The following is a 24,238-nucleotide window of genomic DNA, read 5'->3' on the forward strand; positions in this document are numbered from 1 at the left end:
TTTAATTATTCTTTTCTGAAGGTTTTGCTGTAGTTCAAACGGTGAGGTTTGCTACAGAGAAATAATCCAAACTGCCTTTAGGGACATGTAGTTATAGGAAGTCTCAGAGATTGATGGAAGAGCTATAGCTGATTGGTATTTTTGGGATTTTTTTTTTCCTAACTGAAGTTTCATTTAGTGCTACCCATAAAATTGATTGCATTTGTCCTTTTTGCACTGTGAGTGGAACTTCCTTATCTTCTACAAATTGTATTCTTGGTAGTTTATGCAGAGTTGTTTAATTTGTCACAATTTAGCACAGGAGATGCTACAGTTACTGCCTCAGAGAACATTCCTAGGTTTCAGATATACAGAAATTAGATACTTGAGTATCCCTAAAACAGTACTCTGGCTTTCTCCTCTACTGTTTCCACCAGTGTGTCAGACTATCAGCAAGCCAGGTTGGCCTATGGGAACAAATGTGGCACTGAGCTGTTTCAGTGCCAGCCTTAATGATTTAGGTGAGACCATCTGTCTCATCTTTCTTCTCCTGCTCTCATTTTCTTTTTTCTTAGGTCTCTTTCTATTTATTTATTCATTTATTTATTTTCTCTCAACACTGTTCCTCTAATTTAAAGAACCAGAAAAGAGAAAACGAAGTCCTACAGATGGATCTGTCACTCCAGTTGGCAAGGATCCTGCATCATCCCCAAGAGTGGAGCCAAAACCTGCAATGCAGCTGCCGGTACCTCAGCTAATGCCAAAGCCACCGAGCCCTGCAGGCAAAGGGCCAAGGGAGTTTGACACAAGGAGTCTAAAGGAAGAAAATTTTATTGCTTCCATTGGTGTGTATTGAGGTGCATGTGGAGTGCAGGGGGGACTTCTGGTTTGGCATTAGGTTCTATTTGCATTCTCTCCATTTTAACGCACTACATTGCTACTGTAACATGCTTCATTTACACCTTGAATCACAAGGAACAATCATATGTGTTTTCACCCTACTCTTGGATAAACTATCCACTGCAATTTTCTCCCAGAAGCTGTCTAATCTTATTTTTTTCTATATTTCATTACACCTTAAACAGCCTTATTTTTTGTTCTGTGATTGCTGTTTTCAAGCAATGGGAAATGGCAAAAGAGGAACAGGGACAGCAGGACTTCAGAAAGGGCAGCTGTGGAAGGGAGACATGAAACAAAGGGTTTCTGTCATTGCTGGCTACCTATGAATTATGTAGATTGTATCCTGATGTAGTGGGATCCAAAATCTGCTGTTTGTTAACAACAAAATTTCCAAAAAGATTTTAGTTACAGAGTTACAGTTTCAGTGAGCAGGACTGATGGATTTTCCTTCTATGCAATAGCAAATAGAATGTGTGTTCTTGTAAACAGCATCTGCTAGGCTGGTCACTGGAGATTTTCCTGTCTTACTCTTAGATGACGTAGCTTTTCCCTATGTCATGGGAAAAAGTTTGAAATAGGGCTTTCAGAATTGTTTTATTTAAAAAGGGCTTTACAGACTTTTTTGGTGGAGGAGAAAGAAAAAAATTACTTTGGTTGGATCCTCTGGGCTGTGGGTTGTAAACATGAGAAGTATCATCAGCATATGAGAAATTTTTTCTCAACTGCAAAAATATGTCATGTTAAATTATAGATGTTGCTTTTTGCAGCCTGTTTAAAATAACATTTTAGTGGAATCACTGTGTGAAAGGTTAATCTTCTGAAAGTGTGGTGCTGTGAGGATTTGTATGTAGTTTGTGACATAAGACAAGGGATTGTGTGTGTTCAGCAACTAAGTGACAGGAGTACAGACATGCATTTTTATACACACATAATAACTGCAAGCTGGGTGTTGTCAAGTCCTGAAGTGATACTGTACCCCTCTGACTTGATTGGCTTTCTGTTTAAAGAGGCAATCTATGGAGGCAGTTGCTCAGAAACTAGTCTTGCACTCCATTTGAAAAGCTGTCAGGAAACAGAGAGTTGCAAATTCAGATGTCCAGCATTTCAGTTAGTTGTTTGGTTTGCTCTGGGTACTTCATTCCTGTTCTGTAGAAGAGAAAAAGGAAAGTATGCTTCTGGCACAACTAAGAATAAACCAGGCTCTAGCACAGTGTTCTTTTAAAGAATGAAGAGAGATCTTTTGATGAGATTGCTAAGACTGCTTCTTTTCCTTTGATGAAATTAAAGCCTCATAGAAATGGAAATCATAGACATCAGATAGTTCCTGCTTGTGAAGCATCATAAGAAGTGCTTTTCAAAAGAAGTGCTATGCAATATGCCATGTTAGCTACTGTTGCCAGAATATAAGCCTTAAACAATTCACTGTCTTCAAGGACAGACAAAGGTACATTCTTGTTGATGGTTCTGATGGTTTCCACTTGTCTCTTATAGAGTAAGTTACAAGAAGAAAATGGTTGTACCTAGACTGACCAAAGTTCAAAAGACTTGAATGTTTTTCCTGAAGCCTTTTTTTCTATCTGCTTTTGTCATTCACCACAAAACATGAACTGGTATGCAAGTCACTTCTTAGGAAATTGCTGTAAAAATAGTGTAGTCTCCATAGTGTGTTCATCTGACTTGTGTGATCTAGAAGTAAAGGGTGTTTCTCTCGTGTTGCAGAGAGATAATTTAAAGCTGCTTGCCTATTATACTTCCTTTATATTCTGTCATAGAAACTTCAGAACAAGACAGCTTCAGATATACAGGGCTGGTGTTAGTTGTGGCTTAGCTGTGAAATGCAGGTGTTCTCATTCAAACTAATTTATTTAGGGAAAAGCATTTGGTAAACATTTACATCTTGCTGAAATAACAACGTATTTGTAAGTAGTTCCATTTAAACATGGGAAAAAAATGTTTTTATGTGAAGATGATCCAGCACTAGAACAGGTTGCCTGGAAAGGTGGTGGATTCTCCATCTGTGAGGAAAGTGAATACCTGAATGGACATGGTCCTGTGGCAGGCCTGCTTTAAGCAGGGAGGTTGGACTGGGTGATGTTCTCAGGTCCCTTTGAACTTCAGCAGTTCTGTGATTCTGTGAAGTTTGGAAGGTACTTACAGCCTCAAGTTGCAAAAATGTAAATACAACTTTGAATTAATCTCTTGGTATTGTACAGACGAAATGCAAATTGGGCTGCTACCCTTTTTACCTAGATACAGGAAGAAATACTAGAATGAGAAGTCTTCAGAAGGATGGAACAAAATAATGTACAGCTCTGTTTGCAGTAGTCATATGTAGAGTGTATGTTAGTGTGGTGATTAAACTGCATCTCAAATATAGAGCTGAATCTATGGTAGCTGAATCTGTGGAGTTTTCTGGTACTACAGAAATAATGGCCATAAAGTTCACAGGGTTTCCTATTTCTAAGGTGAAGTAGGATCTGAGTTACCATCTGAGCTTTGATCTTGACTGTGCTTGATACCTAATTCCTACCTAGAAAATTCAGTATGAAGATGATGCTTCTGATACTCAACAGTTGCTTACTTCTAGAGTTCTTGTCTTCCAGGGCTTATCACCTGTAGTGCAGGTCTTTTTGTTAGGATACTGGTGGCTTTTAAGTTGATAATTAATTTGCCCCTTCATGTTAGTGATAAGTTTGGTTTATTGCGTACTTTCCGTAACTGTTAATGAAAATGTCAGTACTTACTGAAATTTCCATTACTAGTTTTTAAATAATTGTTTAATCTGATCACTTTATTTTGGCTGTTTTTTTTAAACAGAAAAGATTGTGCTACATACTTCATCCACATCAGGCCCTTTCTGGACCTGCTGTCCTGTTTAGTTCAGGGTCACATAACAAAGCCATAGGTGTAGTATTTATGCCCTGTGAGTTTATTTGAAGGTTTGTTTTTCTTCTTCGACTAAGTAATTAAGAGTAAAATCTAGTCTGTTTTTAATGTGCTAGGATATGCTCTGCACTAAATTACCAGACAAGTCAGCTAAAAGTAAGTTAATGGCAGGTGTTGTAGCTTTCAGACTGGTGGTTTTTAAAGTAAAGCCATATAGACTGAGCATGGAAGAGGCCAGATGTTTTCAAAGCCTTTTAACAAACAAATTCAGTCCATCTTAGAGATTGTTATCTCTGTCAATGTATGCTCAGCTTGATAAGCCTGTTGGATGCTGTTTGGATCCCTCAGCAATTTTATCTTATCCGTCTGTTTATGAAAGTTGAAGGAACATCCATCAATCATGAAGCAGATCTAGAAATCGGTAGGTTAGAAACCATCTTTCTTGCTTTTTCTCCTTGTTTTTCATAATACTTCGGAGCCTTCCTTCGCAGTTGTAATCTATCCTTTTAAATTTTTTTTTTTAGTGGATATTTTGCTCATTTAGTGACATTTTGCTATTTAGAGCCTGTCTTGCCCTTATTTCTATTTGCAGGGTGGAATGGGTTTCTAACACACTTAAGTGACCTTTCAGTTGCCCAAGAAGTTTTCTTAAAGAGCAGTAAAAGAACTTTTTACCTCTTTTTCCTTCCATTTACCACTTTTCTAAGAGGATCTTCCTCTGTAGTGTCCCCAACTGTAATGGTGCTAGTGAGAGAGGACAGTGCCTGACACTTGGAGTCAGCTCACCATGGCAGCTTGTAGTGTTTCCTTTGGCCAAAGGGCCCCTGCCTGGAATGATCTGATGTTTCTGAGCAGAAAAGGTTGACTGCATTTCAGAGAGTTGAACAGAGTGATAGAAAAGTGCAAGTGTCTCAAGACCATTTTGTCCCAGGGCTGAGTTTCAAATTCAGTTTTAAGAAAACTTCAGACTGTTTTGCTGGTCTGCGCTTTGTATATTCTCTTATGGAATTCGCTGACTTGATTAGAGTGCTGTGACTTCTGTGACTTTGAGTTTTGGAAGTTGGAGTGAAGCATGTCTGATATCTTGCTAATTTTAGTTCTTCATCATTTTCTATTCTCTATACCCTGATGGGAGCAAGTGGATGCAGAGGAGTTCCACTCTTTGCATATAGGAGAGGTTCATAGGCAGAGCCAGGAATTTATTGAGAATGTTGTCAGGTCAAAAATAACTTGTAAACTTTGTGATAATATGTAAGACATAATATTCTTTAAATATTGTGTTAACCTACACTTTAATATTTTTGGACTTGCTGCTGTTGTCTTTTGTGTCTTTCTCCTTTCAGTGATATAAACTAGAGACATAATTATTTGTTCCTAAGAGCTGTTTTTCCTTAGTTGAGTAACTGCTGTCAAAGTGTGGCCTGTGGAGGGGAGGGGGGATGCACCACCACCACTGTATGAGGTCATCTCTAATGTTTGAATACTGTTACTGAGAGATGATGCAGTGCTCAATACCTAACATTGATTTCTTTTAAACTGGTGTTAATTAACCCTTCACTCAGTAGTTGTCATAAAATTCTTCCTTTTTTTTTTTTTCCTTTTTTTTTCTTGGTTTTTTGGGTTTTTTTGAGGTGAAGGGGTGGGATTTTTGTTTGAAATTTTTTTCCCCATTTTTACATGTCTGACCAGCTGCTGACTCTTTCTCTTTCTCTCCTGCTTTCAATGCACCTTGGGTAGAATTGTGGAACAAGCACCAGGAAGTGAAAAAGCAAAAATCTTTGGAAAAAACGAGTAAGGAAATTTAAAAAAATGTAGAAACTGACTCCACCAGCCTCCCCATAACTGCCAACTCCCCAGGTGCAGGGTGAGCTTGCATCTCTGGCACACAGGTTTTATACTCACAAGAACAAAATCTATCAAGAAAGTCTCCATTAAAGTACCAAACAGATCTGTTTGCCCTGAGGAAATTATGTTCAAATATCTCTTCTTTTTTTTTTTTTCCCCTTTCTTTTTTCCTCCCCCAATTGTTGCCTTCAAAGAAGAGGAAGTAGGTATTCTGCATCCTCACCAATCAGATAAATATTTTTAAAGATACTCCATCTCCTTTCTTAAAAGTTAAAACTTATTTAACAAGTTGTTGACATGGATATATTGATTGATTGATTGATTAAATGTTACTGGAATGAAGAATTCCTGTTTGTTCAAGCTGTGGGATGGTGAATTTTGTTAACTGGCATCAACCATGAACAGTCAGTCTCCAACAAGAAATACTTCTGAGGGGGAGAGAGAAGGTGTATGTGAATAATTGTATTTAGTGATGACTTCTAGAAAATAGCCTCATAATAAGGAATCAACCCGATTTTGTTTTTCAAATCCCTTGGTAAAGAAGGAGTGAAATAGTTTGAGGCTGTTACAGAGTCTAAATAATAGTCTAAATCTACACAAATCTGAACATCTGTTGAAATATGATAATGAATAAAATATTGAATATGTATACTCTGCAGGTGCAATATCAGGTTTTGCTCTTTTGGTTGTCACTGTTGTAAATAGGGACATATGACTTAAAGGCAACAGCCAATTTATAACAACCATATTGTGGTAGGTGTTTCCTAACGATAAGCTTAGTTTGTACTTTGCAGAGCTGATGCTACCTATTTTACAGACTGAAAATTGGGAAGGATTAATAGCTGAGATGAATGAGTGAAGATTCCTAACATTCTGACTAGGCCTGGATTTGCTTCCATTGGTTTTAGGCACCTCAGTTAAATATTTCTGTTAAGTACAAATTAGCAACTTCTGTCAAGTAGAAATTAGCATGTGGAGTTAGTTCAGAGAGGATGGGGTGACTGGGACAGCTCTGCAGTACAGCTCACTGTACTTCAGTTGTGAATTGCTTCCTGCTGGGGTAGGAGTGTGTGAGACAGACACACAGCACCATGCACAAACTGAGCCTTTCAGGTAGGTGCCTACGCTGGGAGGGATAAATTGAAGCTTTAGTGTTCCATGTGTATTAGACATGTCTCCATAAAGAAAGGAAAGGGAGGTTTTTAAGTGCTTGTAAATTGACAGTGACAACGATGGAGTTGTGGCTATTGTGCTCCTTAAACTCAGTTACAGGCCTCAAATATCCGAACTGCTTCAGTCAATTTCAATTCCTTTAAAAGTCAAACTGCCAGAAATATATCTGAATTATGTGTTGGGACAGGAGACTCCTAAATTGCTTAAAACACACAGCTGAAATTTTGTATTATTGCTGTAGTAATGAGATACAAAACTTTTGGCTGTATCAGAACTAGAAATGATGACCACTTGAATGAGTGCATATAGACTTCTAGAAGTGAGCTATGTGTATTTCAGTGGAAAATAATATTCCAAATTCTTAGAAAAGATATTTTTACTTATTTTTCTTCATAAATTCTGTTTATGCTTTCTCTTTCTTAGAATCTTTGAGGAGTTGATTTACAGTAACTAAGGCATTTGGGTCTGGAGGCAAAATACTATATAGCAACTGAAGAATGCTTTCTGTAAACACTGCACAGGAAGTATTGGTGGTTGAGTAGTAAGCTAGTATGGTCTGCCCAGCCCACTTATGGCTTTGCTATTCATGAGTTTACATATCATCTCAAACTCACTCCCACAAATCTTTGTATATTATCCTTCTCTCTCTCTCTCTCTCTCTCTCTCTCCCCTCCCGTCCCTTTTTCTTTCCTTTTCACGATCTTATCCTCTCTAATATTACATATAATACAAACATGTTCATAATTCCCAGGTTGTTGTGATCAGTGCTAACATAGGTAGTGGCATTGTTTGTTTAGAGATACTGGCTATAGACATGGGTATATAATACAAATATTCCAGCAGCTGATCATGTCTTCCTGTTACTGAATAGTTGGCAGATATGGCTATGGCAGCAGTATTGCATTCAGTCTCTTCCCCTTTCTGAGAGTATTAACATTTTGTGTACAGCCTATAACACACTCTTTTCTTGCATTGTTATTTACTTCATTCAGTGCTTATCCAAATTTCTTTTCAGGCTCTACCTCTCCATCATTCTCTTTTCCTTCTGCCATCCCATCTGAGGACAATAGATGATACGATTCTAGAAGTGCATGGGAAATTGAACATAAAGTTCTTTATCCTTTCTTTCCCTTTTTTGTATTGTTGGGTTAATGAATGCATGACTTAAAAGCTTGCTGATTTCCTCTCTCTCTCCTACCTATGTGATTGCCAACTCTGGAGAGCCATTTGTTAATGTAATTGGGGAATGTTGTGAAGTACAGCATCATACAAGTTTAATCTTTGAAAATCTTACTGGGTAACACCAATTGTCACTGTTTATTTTCTTGTCATGTGTTGCCTGATTTTTGCCTAGATAGTTGCAGTGGGAAACCAAAAAACTCAGTCCAGGACTTTCAGTTCAAAACAGGATTCTTACTTATAAGTAAATAGGTATTCTTTTTTATTACCAAGAATCAAAGGAAGTGGCTTCCTAGAGTTGAATGTCAACTGCTCTGCATGTGTTATTGTAACTGGAAACTACTTGACTGTTGTCCGTCCTCTAATCTCTCTTGAATGGCTAAGAAAGGTACTGTTTAATTATAGTCACTCCTGGACGTTGGAATATTTGAAATTCAAATTAATGTTTGAAGACTAGCAGATATGTTCTGCTGGCCTTGTTGTTTTCAGTACCAAGGAATAATAAAAAATGCATTAAAAATCAAAGAAATGAGAAAGCAAATCTGTTTTCTTGGTACTGTTTCTGCTTCCAGTCTGTCATCTGCTTTCTCCTATGCTGTTTTTTCTTGGTACAGTAATTATTTACTCTTTCCTTTGTTCAGGACCAGAAGGTGTGAAACAGTTTGATTTGGGAGAAACAGATGAGAAGAAATCCCAAATCAGTGCAGACAGTGGCCTCAGTTTGGCCTCAGGTTCTCAGGTCAGTGGCTCCTATGTTTGCATTATTTATGTGGTAAGAGACAGGATTCTTCTATTCACTGCTTAATTCTGGGAAGACTTCTAGGGATTGAGTATTCTTGAGAGGGTCATTTGGTAAAATTTCTTTGCCCCTTTCTCTAGGGCATTGATCTTTGTAAACTAAATTACAGGACACCGTGCTCTTTTTTACACTCAGACAGTAGTTTCTATTTGATTGGTTAAATGTACTAAGAAAGTATAAGGCATGGGATTCAAGAGCCCAGAAGAATGGGAAGTGATGTTCTCTCCTTATGGTAAAAACTAATGTGACTCTTCTTGTCCTTTCTATGTTTTGACTGCAGAAGAGTGATTTTGACTCTATTCCCAGTGGAGGACCAACAGTTATGGTCCGAAGTACAAGCCAGGATTCTGAAGTCAGCACTGTGGTAGGATATGCCCAGAGTGAAATCTGGATGTGATTGACTGCTTGTTAAAGTGAGGAAGGGCATTTTGTGCCTACAATTTGTGTGGTGTGGCAGCATGGTGTCCCACATGCATCATATACTCTGTGAGTGCTCTCTCCAGAGCCTCTGAGTGGGTAGGAAGCATGTGTGTGTGCCAGAACATAAATGGTACTTGCTTTATGGGCACATTACAGCCTTCAGATATGCTGCTCGTTGCTGCTACATATTGGTGTATTTATGGAACTGGTAGATTGCAACAATTCTATAAATATGTCCTAGTTTTGTATCAACTATCTATAAAAAAAATAGAAGTTTTAGAAGGTAACCTGAGAGCAAAAATGGCAGATTGTTTGATGCATTAAAAATACGAGCAAATTCTCTGGTGTGTTATCTCTTGAAGGTAATGGCTTTATTTTTCTCCACAGGTTAGTAACAGTTCTGGAGAGACATTGGGAGCAGACAGTGACTTGAGTAGCAATGCTGGTGATGGCCCAAGTGTGGAAAATGGTGGCAATTTAGCAGGATCCAGAGGAACTGTGTCAGACAGTGAAATTGAGACAAACTCTGCTACTAGCTCTATCTTTGTAAGGGCATTGCAAATTTAATTTTTTTTTAATAGATCTTGTACAGTAATATTTCAATGTGCATGCATGGATGCAATAGGATCTCTGATTCAGTTCTAAGGGTTAATCAGCAATGACTTACAATACTACAATGTCAAAGATGTAGTTTTGTCTGGGTCCACATACCTTTCTTCATTTCCTGTGCAATAAATGGTTTTTTGAAAGTAGTAGATTCAATCTTGCACCACTTTAGAGACTCTAGTAATGTTTAATATTAATTCAGTATTTCTCTCAACCAAATGGACATTTGGTGGGCATTGTTCATCCTTAACTAAAAGGAAAATTCCCTGTTTCCTAGGAGAAGCTGCTTGATAGAGTAAAGGAGTGATCTATTTTAGTTTTAGCAGCTGTTCTGTTTCTTTGAAGTATTACTTTAGTCCCATTGGAAGTGTAGGCATAACTTTCAAATATATTTGCCTAGTTGGAAGATCTGTATGCAGTAAAACCCAAATAATTTGTGAGCACTTAGTTTTGGAAAGTCCTTGATTATTGTGTATAACCTCTGATATACATCTTACCAAGAAAATAATGATACATTTGATTTGGCTAAATCAAGCTCTCAGCAAAATAAGAAAACTTGCAGTGCCTTAAGATTGGTCTCACTGTGTTCTTTTTTTATAATCTTGATAAGTAGAAGCCTTTACAGGGCTTCTACTTCTAATGTTAAAAAACAAACAAAATGATTGTGTTTTATGGCAGATTTCTGCAAAAAGCATTATTAAAATGCTTTATTAATTATTTAACCATGTCTGCTTCCTTAGTTGCAAGTGGGTGTCCTCTCAGTTACTGAAGAGTCAGGCATTTTTTTAACATTTACTTTTCTGTGTTTTTGTACTAAACTAAATAAATAGAATTAAATAGAAATGAAGTAGAATTATAAGAAACCTTGCAAGAGATTTAGAAGAAAGATGATGGGTGTATATGATGTGCAATGAATTCAAATATTGCACCATAGTTTACCTGGTGTAGCAAAATAAATGGACCAGCTTTGGCTGTCACTGTTGTCACAGTTCCTGCTGGCTGATCTTCCCAACTCTCACTCTTCAGGCCAGATGAGATGGAATTATTTGCTTAATGTCACACCTTTATGAATGCATAAGTGTGAAATATGGGGGATGACAGAAGAGGTTCTTCCCTTCAGTCTGGGGCTTGCGTTTTTGTTTTGCCTCAGTTTTCCTTTAGGGAAGCACTGTGCCTCCTCTGTGTTTTGATTTCTGTGTTTGTCTCTCTTTGATTTTTCTTTGGCTGACTTTGGATGCTTAAATGTATAACGCTGCTCTTTGAACACAACAATTGTTTTGTGAATATTTGCAGGGGAAGCTTTTTTGAAATATAGCTTGCAAACTTGTGTCTGTTAAACCCAACAGCACAAGAGAGAGCCCTGCAGGGTGCAGAGTTAAATTGCCAATACCTCTTGTATTATTTTCAGGCCAAGTCTCACAACCTGAAGCAGAGTGTGAAGGATAGCAAAGGGAGCACTCCAGGGAGAGGTCCAGAGGATGGGAACCAGCGTGTCTATCTATATGAAGGACTGTTGGGTAAGCTATGTTTTTTTTTGTGGGGAGGGAATCTTTCAGGTTGAAATTCAGAAGAAATCATGTCTAGGACAGACTGGAATTTTCACTTCCCCCAACACTGTTTTTAACCTCTAACTATTGTCCATGCTGGTAGAATAGGAAGGCACATCAGACCATTCAGAGTAAAGCCAAAGTTTTGCTGGGGAAATTGAGTAAGTGTAAGAGGAGATTGGTGTGAGTGGTGTAGTTTGCATAAAATTAAATCTGTCCAAGTCTCTTGCTCTTCTTGAATACAAATTCTTTAAACAATATGAAGAAGGGGAGAAGGAAGTTAGCTATGTGTGGAAAGCTAAAATATTTCACTGATCTTGAAAAAAGATCATTCAGCTTAAGTCACTGAACAGAGGGCTAAACTCAGAATACGAAAGGGCTTCAAGTAGCTCCCTTGAATTAGGAGTGCATTGGCTATTTTGTATTTTGTCTGGACTTATTGTTAATCAAAAGCTCTCTCTTCCTGTGTTTTTCATCCTTCCCATTTATCGTTCCTACCTGCTTGGAATGGTGCAGGTAGGGATAAAGGATCTGTCTGGGACCAGTTAGAGGATGCTGCAATGGAAACCTTCTCTCTGAGTAATAATCTTATCTTTCCACTTCTCTGTGTGTTTGCTGTGATCTGTGTCTGTATAAGATATTCCTATCTCTTTTGGGCAGTGTTAACAGTTTATGGAAGAAGCTATACTCCTTAAAGAATAGAGATGAGAGGTATTTAGCTGTAAGGGATTAAAAATATTGTGCCATTAATTAGAATGAGAGATTTGTCTGGTCTTTTCTTTTACACTTTTCTTCAGTTGTGATATTGCTTGTGGTTTCAAGTAACCTTTTTTAAAAAAATATAGTTTCATTGTGTATTGGCTTAGGGTATTTTCAAGGAGTGGGATTGAATAGGAATTAATGATAAAGTATCTGATTGGATTAAACAGAATAAATGCTCAATTTTTTAATACATTGCATAGGCAAAGAGCGTTCAACTTTGTGGGACCAGATGCAGTTCTGGGAAGATGCTTTCTTGGATGCTGTGATGTTAGAGAGAGAAGGAATGGGGATGGACCAGGGACCTCAGGAGATGATTGACAGGTAAATTCTTTAGTAGACATTTTTCCTCCTCATTGTTTCACCTGGGGCTGAAATAGTAAAAATAGTAGGGAAAAAATTATTTTAATTCTGCTTAACATGCTATTGTCACTTTGTAAACCTTGTTACTATACCTGACTATTCCAAAGGGACCCTTTCTCTCTCTGCTGGTCAGTAGCTCCTGATACTGAAATACTTGTCTTTAGTTATGACATACGCTTTTACTCTTGTGGTGAGATATTTCCTGAGAAAAGGGTAATGTAAGCATAAGAACAATATGAATGGATGGAATAGACTAGATCATTAGTAAAGTAAGAGATTTCTGTGGCTATATTCTGGAATAATAGTGTGTTGACATACAGTGAAAGAATTAAATAGTTCCAGAAATGGCATTTTGAGCCTTCTCAAAATGCAAAGTAACTTAAAGGTGTTTTCACAGCTTGTAGTTAAAACAAAACAAAAAACCTCATGAGGAAACCACTCTCTAGAAATATCTACATGGTTGCCTAAGGCTTGACTGCTTCTAAGATGTCAGTCTTGACTCATTTCCTCTTCCTCCCCCCAGCTCTATTAACAGCTGATCATTCTGTGCTCTTGTCTACCACCTGCAGCTCTACTGCCTCCATCCATGCTATCATGGAACATGAAATCTGGTAGCCAAAATAAGAACTAGTTTGGGGTGATAATTTCAAAACTATTATTCCAGAAACTGCCTACCTTACTGAAAAAAGAGAGTGCCTGGTGCACTTCCTTCATCAGCTTTCTTCTGCCTTGCAGTTGTATTTAAACTCTAATGTGGGATAGCTCTTGTGCTGAGCTATGTGTTCCTCTTCTCATAGTTGTAATTGTCACGGAGCTGCCACTGCAGAGAACAGGAAATGAATGATAAGCCCAGCAGACCACTAACAAATTTCCCACTGAGCAGATGTTATTTGCTTCAACTAGTTAATAATTAAGGGAAATGTTTAATTACTGATAACAGTGTTTTACTGGAAAATGCCCATTTGACTTAGTGTCTTCAGAGGTTTTATTTGCTGTATGCTTTGCAAACAGTGCTGTGTCCTCTGGCAGTGCTTTAGGGAAGTGGATGAAGAATGCCTGTGAGTCTGCCTCAGATGTAGCTCTTCTTGCAGGTATCTTTCCCTGGGAGAACACGATCGAAAGCGTTTGGAGGATGATGAGGATCGCTTGTTGGCTACACTGCTGCATAATATGATTGCTTATATGCTTATGATTAAGGTGACTTCTTGTTCTTTTTAGTAGATTGCTACTCAGATTTAAGCAGTATATTTTGTTTGTGTTGTTTTGGAACCATACATCTGTTTATGAAACTCAGAACTGTGGATAATAAGGGCAGTTTCTAGTGGAAACTGCAAAGTTGGAAGGCTTTCTGTTACTAGAGAGATGAATTTATTTGAGCTGTCAAGGGAAGCATAATCCTGCTAACCAAACACTTTGGTACTTTATTTTCTTGTTTTGCATAACAGAGCCTAGTAGGCTTTAATTTTAAAATATTTTGAAAAATACAATGCTTCTTTCAAGCACAAAGAATTCTTGTCAAAGGAAGGAAGCAGATTGAGTTTGTTTTATATACTCCACAACATTAAGGTCATAATGCAAATGTGTTCAAAAACAGTGTTTGATCCAGCTTGAAATCAGCACTCAAACAGGGGTGTAAGGTCTTTGAAGCCTTTAGTATCAATGGCTGGCATTCATAGTACCCTTTTGAAATGGCAACTGAGGCAGAAATATTTTGCTTCTGAGCTTGCCTGCTGCTCATCTTCAGGAAGAAACTTTTGCTGTTTGAAGGCTCTCTGGGAGTGTTTGTTAGAGCCACAGCCTAGTGACCAGGAAACACATGGTGAAAGAACAAGAACTCTGAAAGATACCGTGTTGTTTTGAGGGCTCCACAGCTTCATAACTTGAGTCTGTGCAGAGAAAGAGGTGGAGGAGCTGGTATGGCCAATGAGACTCAGAAGTGGTAACATGGAGAACTGAGGCTTTTGATGTCAGTAGTTGGAAGTGGTGGGTAGTGGAACTGCAGCTTGTGCACATGGGCAGAGTGGAAATCTGTTGTGCACAGCATCACTTGCACAGTAGCTGGAAAAAGTGGGATATGTGCAATGTGGTCCTGTACTGCTGATTAAAATGCCCTAGCATGGGTGAATTGCATATAAGTTGTTTTGCTTCTTAGCAATGGAAACCAAGATATATTTGGGAGATTGGAGTTGCCTCCTGTGAATAGAAAAGAGTATGCAACTGTCTGTATATCTGCTTTCTAGGTGAACAAGAATGATATTAGGAAAAAGGTGCGACGTCTAATGGGAAAATCACATATTGGATTGGTGCACAGCCAGCAAATAAATGATATTCTAGACAAACTTGCCAATCTGGTAAGTAAAACAGTGATGAGTGGGATATACCTCTGGGAACTACAGTGGAGGAAATAAATTGCCTGAAAAATCTTATGTATATTCTCTGCAACACTACTTTAAAAATATTAAAAATAATTAATTGAAGTTTTAAATGCTACTCTTCACAAATATAGAATAAAGACTGTGACTATATGACCCTGTTTATAATGTTTTAATGTTACACAGTTATCAGTTAGAGCTGCAGTACAAATATGTATAAACATGACACTTATGTACAACAGTTCTGTGCAACATTAATGTTTTCTTAATAACGTTTGTTGGCAGGAACCTTTATGATAACTATGACTGTAAGAAGAGTTTAGTTTTCTATGAATTTCCAGGCCACTATAAGAGCAATCAGCTTCTGTACAAAACTGTTCCCAGTATTCATAGAGAATAAACCTGATGTCCTCTAATGATCAATAAGAATATAGGCTAAAGCTTCAGTTAGTAAATCTAGCCAGTTTTTAACACAACCATCACCAGGGTAGACACAAGTTAGGCTCTTTTAAAGGTAATTTCTACCTTTGGAGCTTACTTTTCTGCACAGAAAAGGCACAAAATGATCTTATAATTAATTGGGAAAAATCAGACCAGTTTACTGCAATGATACCAGAACTCAGATACCTCACTTTCCCATACTGAGTATGCTACCACGTGAATACTGTGTGCTGTCATAACTCTCCCAGTCACACTTGTTGAAACTAAACTTACTAGAGTATCTTGCTTACAGCTTTGTCCAAAATTGTCTCCAATGAGCTCATTAAATACTGTTAAAATTCCTTCTTTCATTTGTGACACCTAACGTTTTGGGATTTTTCCAATGTTCATTCATGATTGCATGTGGGTTTTTTTCTAGAATGGACGGGAACTCCCTGTGAGACCCAGTGGCAGCCGCCACATCAAGAAGCAGACTTTTGTAGTACATGCTGGGACAGACACAACAGGAGACATATTTTTCATGGAGGTAGAGACAAGAATAATACTAATGCAACCAGTAGCAGAAGAAATAAGAGAAACAGCATTAAAAATCTTACATAATATTTTGTGCTCCCAGGTATGTGATGATTGTATTGTGCTGAGGAGCAACATTGGAACTGTGTATGAACGTTGGTGGTATGAGAAGCTCATCAACATGACTTACTGTCCCAAAACAAAAGTGCTTTGCCTCTGGCGCAGGAATGGTCAGGAGACACAATTGAACAAGTTCTACACAAAGAAGGTTTGTATCTTGTTTAATATACACAATACTGCAGGGAAAACTGCACAGAAAAAAATAAATCCTTTGTGTGTCATATTCCATGTTTAATCAAAAACCAGCACTCTCTTGCCAGCACTGGTTACTGAACTGCAATGGCTGTTTAGCAGCACTGACATCTGAAGCTAGCCTTGTGCCCTGTCATTTACTTGAAGACAGTTGTCCACCAGAAAGTATTTAAGAAATGATATGTAGCTTTTTTGTTGGAAGAAGGAAAGCATCAGTATTACTAAATATTGTGTGAGCTTGCAGGCTTGTGAAGATAGTAAAAATACTACAGAGGATTCATAGGCAAAACCTAAATAAAACTATGCCCTAGGAGTTAGTTGTATAATTTTTGATCTTACAATTCTGGAATGGCTTGGGTTGGAGAGGACCTTTGAGATCATCTACTTTAAACACCCCACTGCCATGGGACACCTTCCATTAGTCCCTCTGTCCATGTCACTGACAAAGGTGTTAAACAGCGTGGGACCCAGTACTGACACCCAAGGAACAGCACTTTTCAATGGTTTCCACTTGGATGCCGAGCCATTATCTCAACTATTTTGAGTTTGTCCATCCATCAGATTTGTTCCTTTCTAGTACAGAGTAGCTCAGCTCTGTGTCCTGTATCTTGGGCTATTGACAGAAAATTTTCTTAAATTTAGCTCTGAGATTATGGCTTAATCACAGAGTTGAAGGAAGAGGAAGAGAAGAATATGCCATAAGGAAATTGATAAGAATAACAAAAAAATAGGTATTAGGTGCATGACTAACAATATTGATTGCTGCAAGCTGAAAGAAAGGGAGGGATTATTTTGATGCCTATTCTACAGTAAGGAACTGCATAGGCTTGGTTAGAAGGTGCCAATGCATGAACTCTTCACTAACTTATGTGGTTAAATGCTATGAAATAGTTTCTCTATCATCTTGTAAAACAAATATAAATACTAACTAGTAATAAGGTGTGCTTGAACTTGTATAGGCTTTTGGTCATTGGGCACCACATGGGGCTTGTTCTTTTTGTAGAACCTTAGAATATTGCTGTTCTTTTCCCTCCCTTGGTAATTTGGAGGAATAACATTGTATTACTCTTGTATCTGTTAGTGTCGGGAACTGTACTACTGTGTAAAAGACAGTATGGAGCGAGCAGCAGCAAGGCAGCAAAGCATTAAACCAGGTACAAGATTTTAAATGTTGGGAACATTTGTTGTTTAATCTGCAATCAGCAATTTTTTAAATTAATAACTCCTTTGAACATAATCTCCTTTTACTTGGAAATCTTGTGGTAACTTTGTGCATCTATACGCAAGTAGCAGATTGTTGTCTTTAGCAAGAGTGTATTTGAAAGGTATTTTAAGAATTGGACAATAATGTAGTATTAAAAATATGTTTGAAATGTGTTTGCATTATGTTAAAAGCCATTCCCCAGAGCTGAGTGGTTCTGCAAAAAATTATAATTTTTCAAAAATAATTTTAAGAAGGCTTTTTTTAGCTGAACTGAATAATGCATAAGAAACTAGATGAAAATGTCTAGATTATTTACCTATTAATAACCTCTATTAAATTATTATTTAAATAATATTTTGACATTATTTAAATAATATTTTAATTACTTAATACCATGCCATGCAGCTCACAAATACAAGCCTCCTTTGTGCTGCTTATGTATCTGTACTTAAGATTATGCTCTCTATGGTATTATGTGATTGCAGGATGTTGCTATTCAGAAAGGAAATGTGGCATTTAAAGCAAACAAACAATACCCCAATATGACATAGAATAAATACCGGATGAACTGACATTGATGTTACTTCATGTTACCAGAATGAAATTTATTACAATTCGAAAAATTCTAGTGGTTCTTAGAAAACTGTCATTAGTGAGTGGGCTCACTGAAATGGTCTCTACTATTCTTAGTAGTGTCCTTTTGCTATGCAGATCAATAGGAATTATGTTTTTACTATTTAATATTCCCCTTCAGCATACCATGACTTGGCTGACTCCTTTCTGCTCTCTCTCTCTCTCTCTCTGAATTTTTCTTTTGGTTTGTTGTTTTTGTTTTGGATTTATTTTTTCTTTATTGACATCACAGGCCCTGAGTTGGGTGGTGAGTTCCCGGTGCAGGATATGAAAACTGGTGAAGGAGGTCTTCTTCAGGTCACACTGGAAGGAATTAACCTGAAATTTATGCACAGTCAGGTATGAGGGAAATCTGTGAGAAGACTGAGCATGAAGCTTTCTGTAGCACGCCTGTATAGGTGTTTCCTCTTCCCAGAGTATCAGTAAGGAGAGGGGATAGTTTGATGTGGGTAAAAAAACTTAGATATATTTACACTAAAACCCACAAGGATGTATCTATCTATCTGTCTATCTATCTATATATATGTATATATATATATATATGTAAAAACACACTGAAATTAAATATCCTCAGGAAAACTATAATCTGTTAAAGAAAAATGTTGATAGATCTTTCAGCTTCTTGTTTGTTGTGGTCTGAATTGTCTAAGCAGAAAACAAATGGTAGCCTGTATTAAGAGACAGAAAAAGTGATCAATGATAATCTAAGCTGCTGTAATGCATCACACTGTGAACAAATCCTCATTGCATAAGCAGTGAGTCTTAAAGATAGTGTTTGAGTGTTACAGGTACAGAAGGCAACCTTCTGCATTGTATTTAATCTATCGTATTTTAAAATTTTAGAAATTATCTGGAGAAGTTTGTAAAAAAATAAAAAAGGACACTGGCTCTTGATGTAATTCACAAAAATAAGAAAAAAGTACTGATTTCTTTTGCCTTCCAAAAAGCAGATATTGTGGGCATAGAGGAAACACAAGTAGAATTGTCGTTTCTTCTTCCTTTCTCTGGATGTTGTTTCTGTTGCTTCCTTTGATCCTTGTTTTTTATTTTGCTTTATGTTTTTTTGTTTTGCATATATTAAATGCATGCTATGCTAGACAGTAGAATCAATTTTTAGGGGAGAAGGGAGAGTGTGTATGTGTGTGTGAGAGTGAGAAAGAAAGAAAAGCTTCTGTCAGTTCTCTGTGAAGTGTTTTTTCCTTTCCTCCTGACTAGACTTTTCTCCCCACACAAGCTTTGTTTTTCTTTGAGGATACATCAGTGTAGATCCCACTGGAAGTGCACATGCATCTCAAACACACATGCTCAGAATGTTTAATACGTCTCCCAAGGTCACAGCAGCACCATGTGCCACTTTGAGTTCATATGTGCCAGTGTAAGGAGTGGAGAGTTGTGAACCTCCCTCAGTTTTCTTGCTGTCTCTTAAAAGTCCTACCTGCAATGTCCAACCTGCTGTAGAGTTTCAGACCTACTCTGATGGAACACTCTACTCGACTAAGTTACAGATTTTATCTTTTCATTGAGTGTACTGAAATACAAAGAACTGTAAGAGGAAGTTATTGGTTGCACAGAATGAATTTTCATAGTTCTTGAAAATGACAGGTCTAAAGCCTTTGAAAATTAAACCCTGGTCTCAAAGCAACAGTATGATATCCTTATAGATTGATATAATAGAAATTAATTTGTCGTAAGGTAAGGACACAAAATAGGAATGTTCTGTTTGCTACTTTGCCCAGAAGTCAAAAAAGTTCTGCTATAATGGCTCATCTCTATGGAGATGACTCCATTTCATAAATGAAAAGGCAGGCAAATTCACATTTGCAGTGAGAAAGAACATAGGAAAAGATAGCCACATCAGCAGCAGCATGGTTTTTTAAGCATTGCAGGCATCTTCACAAGACAAAGACCCTCAGTGTTAAGCACATAGTGAGCACACATGAATTTGTACAAAAGAAAAACTCCAGATGCAAGCCTTATTTTTTTTTCCTGAAAGGTTGGAATGACATTCAGAAAGAATTTCAGGGAAACCTTGTACTGATTTTTAGTATGGGACTGTCTGGAGCATTACTTTAATTTTGTACAACAGGTACTGAGACCTGTGCTACTACCAGAATTCACAGAGTACCAGCTTTATCATATCCTTTCTTAGAGAGAATGGTGTTCTAATTCGCTGTCTATCATGAAGATTCCTATCTTTTTTCTGGAAAAGAGTCTGTACAGGCCAGACCCATGAAATATGCCAGTAATAAACCTGAAGGATTATTCCTACTCTTCATCACCTTTCCAATGAAGCTATTGCCATTACTTAAGATGGATATTGAAACAAGTGCAGCTCTGGAAAATACACTGGGTTTATTCAATATGTTTAATTCTTGGTCTGTTAGATTATGTGACCAGGGCATTCAGTACCATTTAGGGGATCCAAGATATATAACCCTGTTTTCCTTCTCAAAGCAAAGTGTCTAGACAGATAACGAACATATATAATTTGAGGGTATCCTTAGAATGGACAACTGTATCAATTACATAAAGGACTCCTGCTAGTTGCACCATGAAAAAAAAAAAAATCCCCTCCAGTTTCCTAATCTTTGGAGCTAAAGGATGTTGGCATTCTTATTCTGACACTGATCAACCAGTCTGTTTTCTTAATAAAAGGTCTGCTATTCTGGATGATTTTTTTTCAATTCTTGTATACATTGTGTGAATTGCTTCGTAAGGCGGTTGATTTCAGAATATTTAAATAAGCATCATTGAAACCAGGATCCCACAGCTGTTTTTTGGTGTTGAAAATGGCATTTTCTATTTCTGTTGAATTTGAATGGGAATACTGACCAACAAAAGCCTACAGGATCTCATCAGCCCCAACTTTCTCTTCATCTTCCTCTCCTTACTTAATATGATGGCCCTGTTCTTGGCTATCTTTCCAAGTACTCTTTTCAGTATTGTGGCTTACTAGTATAAGGGATTTCTATTGCTCTGCTTGATTGGACATCATAGAATTAATTCAGAACATAGGAAGAGGGGGTTCCACTTTTTAAAAGAAAAATATATATGGAGTCTATGTGAGAAGACTGAACATACTGCTTCAGTGTGAAGCTTGCTTTTATGAAGGTGTTTTTGAAGGCTCTTGATTTGTGGAGTGTGTACTTTCTTACCATCTTGTGAATTCCTTAGGCAATGTCTCAGATACATGGTGGGACAACCTGTTACTGACATGTGAGAGTTGTCTTTAGTGTTCACAGATTGTCTCACCATGCTGCAGCACATGTAAGTTTAAGAATAAAGATGTTGAAGTCTGTCTGCGCCCAGCAGGTTAGAGGATGTTCTTTAGAATAGTGAGGAATCAAGTGTACCTGTGGCGTTGGCAGATAATTCTGAGTTCACATCTACAAACTCTGTTGATATTGGGACTCAGTAGCCTGTGCCTGAATACATCTGTGTCAAAAATAGATGGAAGCTTAATAAAACATGCATAAGGCACATGCCCTTCTACAGTAGGATCCACACTGAATGCTCTGTCTTGAGGAACCACAGTTTCCCTAGGGTAAGTAACTGCTATTTCCTTTATGTGTGTTTTCTGATGAAGTGAGAGGAGAGGATCTCTGTCCCTTAAACAATATAGCAAGAAATTGCCCTTTAACTCATATCTTCTGAAAACGGATTGTAATTGTGACAAACTTGATAAATTTTCATCTTGCTCATAGGTCTTGTAGAAATGCAGCACTCTGTGACATTAACTCAGATCGTGAGCACCTGGGGCAGTCAAGTCTCTTAGGCAGTTTTACTCTTCCCAGATAAAATGGCCAGTGTTTTGCCTGAGCCTTTCTACTGAGTTTCTGAATTTTTGTACTTCAGACTATTAGCAAAAACTTTTCACAGCAAATATTACAGAATAAACAGAACTAAGTGCAGTAAAGAAAGTATTCTGTTATTGATTTATTCTGTAAGTGTACCTCAAAAATTAAAATGTTTTTGACCACGTAAACTCATATAGAATATGAATGAAAACAGGCAAATAAAAAAAATGGGATTAAGTCTCCTTTCCCTTGAGTGCTTGAACATACGCAGAAATAAAGATTTCTGGTTAAGTAAGTGGAAGTTTTGAGTTTTTATGTTGAACAAAAAATATCTCAGGTCTGTTGGTTAGTTCTCTGTCAATAAAAATAATCATAAAATTCCTTTGACTTGAAAATCTGCATGTCTTATCTCAGATGTACAGTGGATTTACTGATCTTCTTGGCAATAAATCTCTTCAAAAAAAACTCCGCAACAATTTCTAGTGTTGGCATCCTTTGTCTTTCATGCATAGCATATAATGCGTGACTACATTGGTGTTGCTAGTATGGGATTCAAGAGGGTTGCAGAGTTTTCCTTTCCCTTCTTTCCAAGACAATGAAGTTTCTCTAGTACCATTTAAAAAAAAAGTTCCTGAGATCATGGTGTCCTAAAGGTGTAGGCACTTGAAGTATCCAACCAGACTATTGTAATACAGTTTTTAAAAGACCTCTCTAAGGTGTTTGACATAGACACTCCAAATATTAGGGCAATGTTACTCTTAGTGTTTCTCTTGCCTTGAAAAGTAAGTCTATTAGAAAGTGGGATGTGGTTTAGAGTCTTTATAGCACTTGCTACAGCTTCTTATGTCTATGTACTGACTTTGACCCTTCTAGACATGTGCACATAAGAAGGGTCTGTTTTGTATCTTCAAATAGATTGGATGTTAAACAAACTCATTATGCAAAGAGAACTTGTTTATTCATGCAGTCTTGGTATCTGCGTTCTGGACTGAGAAACCTCATTGTGTAGTTCAACAGCTTTTGTCTTTTGGGGTTCATGTATGTAAAACATGACTTTAAGGCAGGTTTGTTTTCTAAATGACTTGCTCAGCTGGCAGAACCATATGTGAAGTGAGCAAAACCAGAGAAGGATCCAAACTCTCCCATCCTGCTTCAAGCAGAAAACTGGTACTGACTGTTAAAAGGAGATGGTTCCAAGAGTAACTCTGAAGATTATGTGTCGTAAACTCCAGTAAAATCTTACATGGCAGAAGTGTCAGGGAGAAGAAAGGTTGGTGGTTCCTCATTGGATTCAATTTGACTGCTTGGTAGGTTAGGAGGATCAGTATCAGGGTGGGAAGTATAGTGCCCCTTACCTGCCCTCTGTGCTGGAGGAGGATGCATGGAGGGGCAGAAACTACCTGGGATGGATCACAGGCTACAAATAGTGCCAAATTTGGGAGCCAGCTTTATTCTCGTCCCCCTCTTTTGCTGTATTTCAGGTGTGTTGGTATTCTTTTTGCAATAACTCATTTGAGTGCCTGAAGGGGTAGCAATGTTGGATATGTCAGAGTTACTAACTCCTTCGTTTCTCTTCCATGCTTTCTCCTCCTGCAAGGAGCGGAAGGTACTTCATCTTCTGCTGTCTTCGCTTCTTAGCACTTTTAAGTTTTTTGTTGATTTCTAGCATTGTGGCAAGTTTGTCTTCTGAATATTTATTTCACCCTTTATTTATATATTAAACTGTAAATGAACTGGTAGTGTATGCTATCAAACTTCAGGTTGTACCTGTTGTGATGATGTTTTTGTTTAATTTTGATTTTTGGTTTAAAAAAAACTCCCAACTAATTTTATGTTACTTTTCCTCCTGTTTTTGTAGGTTTTCATAGAGCTGAATCACATTAAAAAGTGCAATACTGTGCGAGGAGTCTTTGTCCTGGAGGAATTTGGTAATTACATTATTTTGATATTAGGTCTGTACTCACATGGCAGTAACTCAAATTTCCAGTCTTCAGATTCAGAGTTGCACTGCAGTTTCAAAGATGGGAGAGAGTGTAGATTGCCTATAAGGAGTTTCCTGAGACATGGGTGACTTTACATAAAAATTTCTGCATTAATTTTTATCATATTAAGATTTCTGATCTAGGTGCTTTTTATTATGAGACAGAGAAAAGGTCCTGAGTCTTTTGAAACAAACAGAAACCAGACGTGGATGTGTGTGAGAATTGTCTTGGTCTGTTCCTTTTTCATCTGAGAAACCACATTTTTAAAGCAGGATTTAAAGTTGATCTTGCTCAACACACCACGCTTTCATTACAAAGAATTACTGTTAATTGCAAAGCTTTCTTTTTGCTCTAATGTAGTTTAATTTTTGTAAAATGGAGCAGAAGCTGTGTTGTCAAGTAGTACTTTATTTATCTTTTGATTGGTATTTTAGAGAATGAGTGGAAAAGTAAAGATTAAGGAGAACAGAAAGTTTGTGCTGTTTTGGTCAGTTATTGCTGTTGCATATCTGCCTACACTGGAGTCTG

The 24,238-nt window shown here is 37.5% G+C and overlaps 1 protein-coding gene across 24 annotated transcripts in view; it reads left to right on the plus strand.

Moving 5' to 3' along the window:
• The window catches only part of MADD (MAP kinase activating death domain), a 68,772-nt gene that overhangs the window by 37,287 nt on the left and 7,247 nt on the right, over positions 1-24,238 (plus strand). For 11 of the 24 annotated variants that reach the window (XM_071427492.1, XM_071427495.1, XM_071427501.1 and 8 more), the window contains 15 exons: positions 618-824; positions 5,503-5,556; positions 8,604-8,701; positions 9,042-9,125; positions 9,569-9,727; positions 11,196-11,304; positions 11,851-11,913; positions 12,297-12,417; positions 13,548-13,653; positions 14,697-14,807; positions 15,688-15,795; positions 15,886-16,050; positions 17,176-17,248; positions 18,164-18,270; positions 23,587-23,656. In XM_071427492.1, coding sequence (XP_071283593.1) covers positions 618-824; positions 5,503-5,556; positions 8,604-8,701; positions 9,042-9,125; positions 9,569-9,727; positions 11,196-11,304; positions 11,851-11,913; positions 12,297-12,417; positions 13,548-13,653; positions 14,697-14,807; positions 15,688-15,795; positions 15,886-16,050; positions 17,176-17,248; positions 18,164-18,270; positions 23,587-23,656 — 1,635 coding nt within the window. The remainder of the gene's footprint in view (positions 1-617; positions 825-5,502; positions 5,557-8,603; positions 8,702-9,041; positions 9,126-9,568; positions 9,728-11,195; positions 11,305-11,850; positions 11,914-12,296; positions 12,418-13,547; positions 13,654-14,696; positions 14,808-15,687; positions 15,796-15,885; positions 16,051-17,175; positions 17,249-18,163; positions 18,271-23,586; positions 23,657-24,238) is intronic. The other 13 variants (XM_071427503.1, XM_071427506.1, XM_071427512.1 and 10 more) reach the window with 4 other exon arrangements.

This window comes from Agelaius tricolor, unplaced genomic scaffold (genome assembly GCF_023055355.1).
Source record: "Agelaius tricolor isolate 1412-34295 unplaced genomic scaffold, bAgeTri1.0.p SCAF_5, whole genome shotgun sequence".
Lineage (NCBI taxonomy): Eukaryota > Metazoa > Chordata > Aves > Passeriformes > Icteridae > Agelaius > Agelaius tricolor.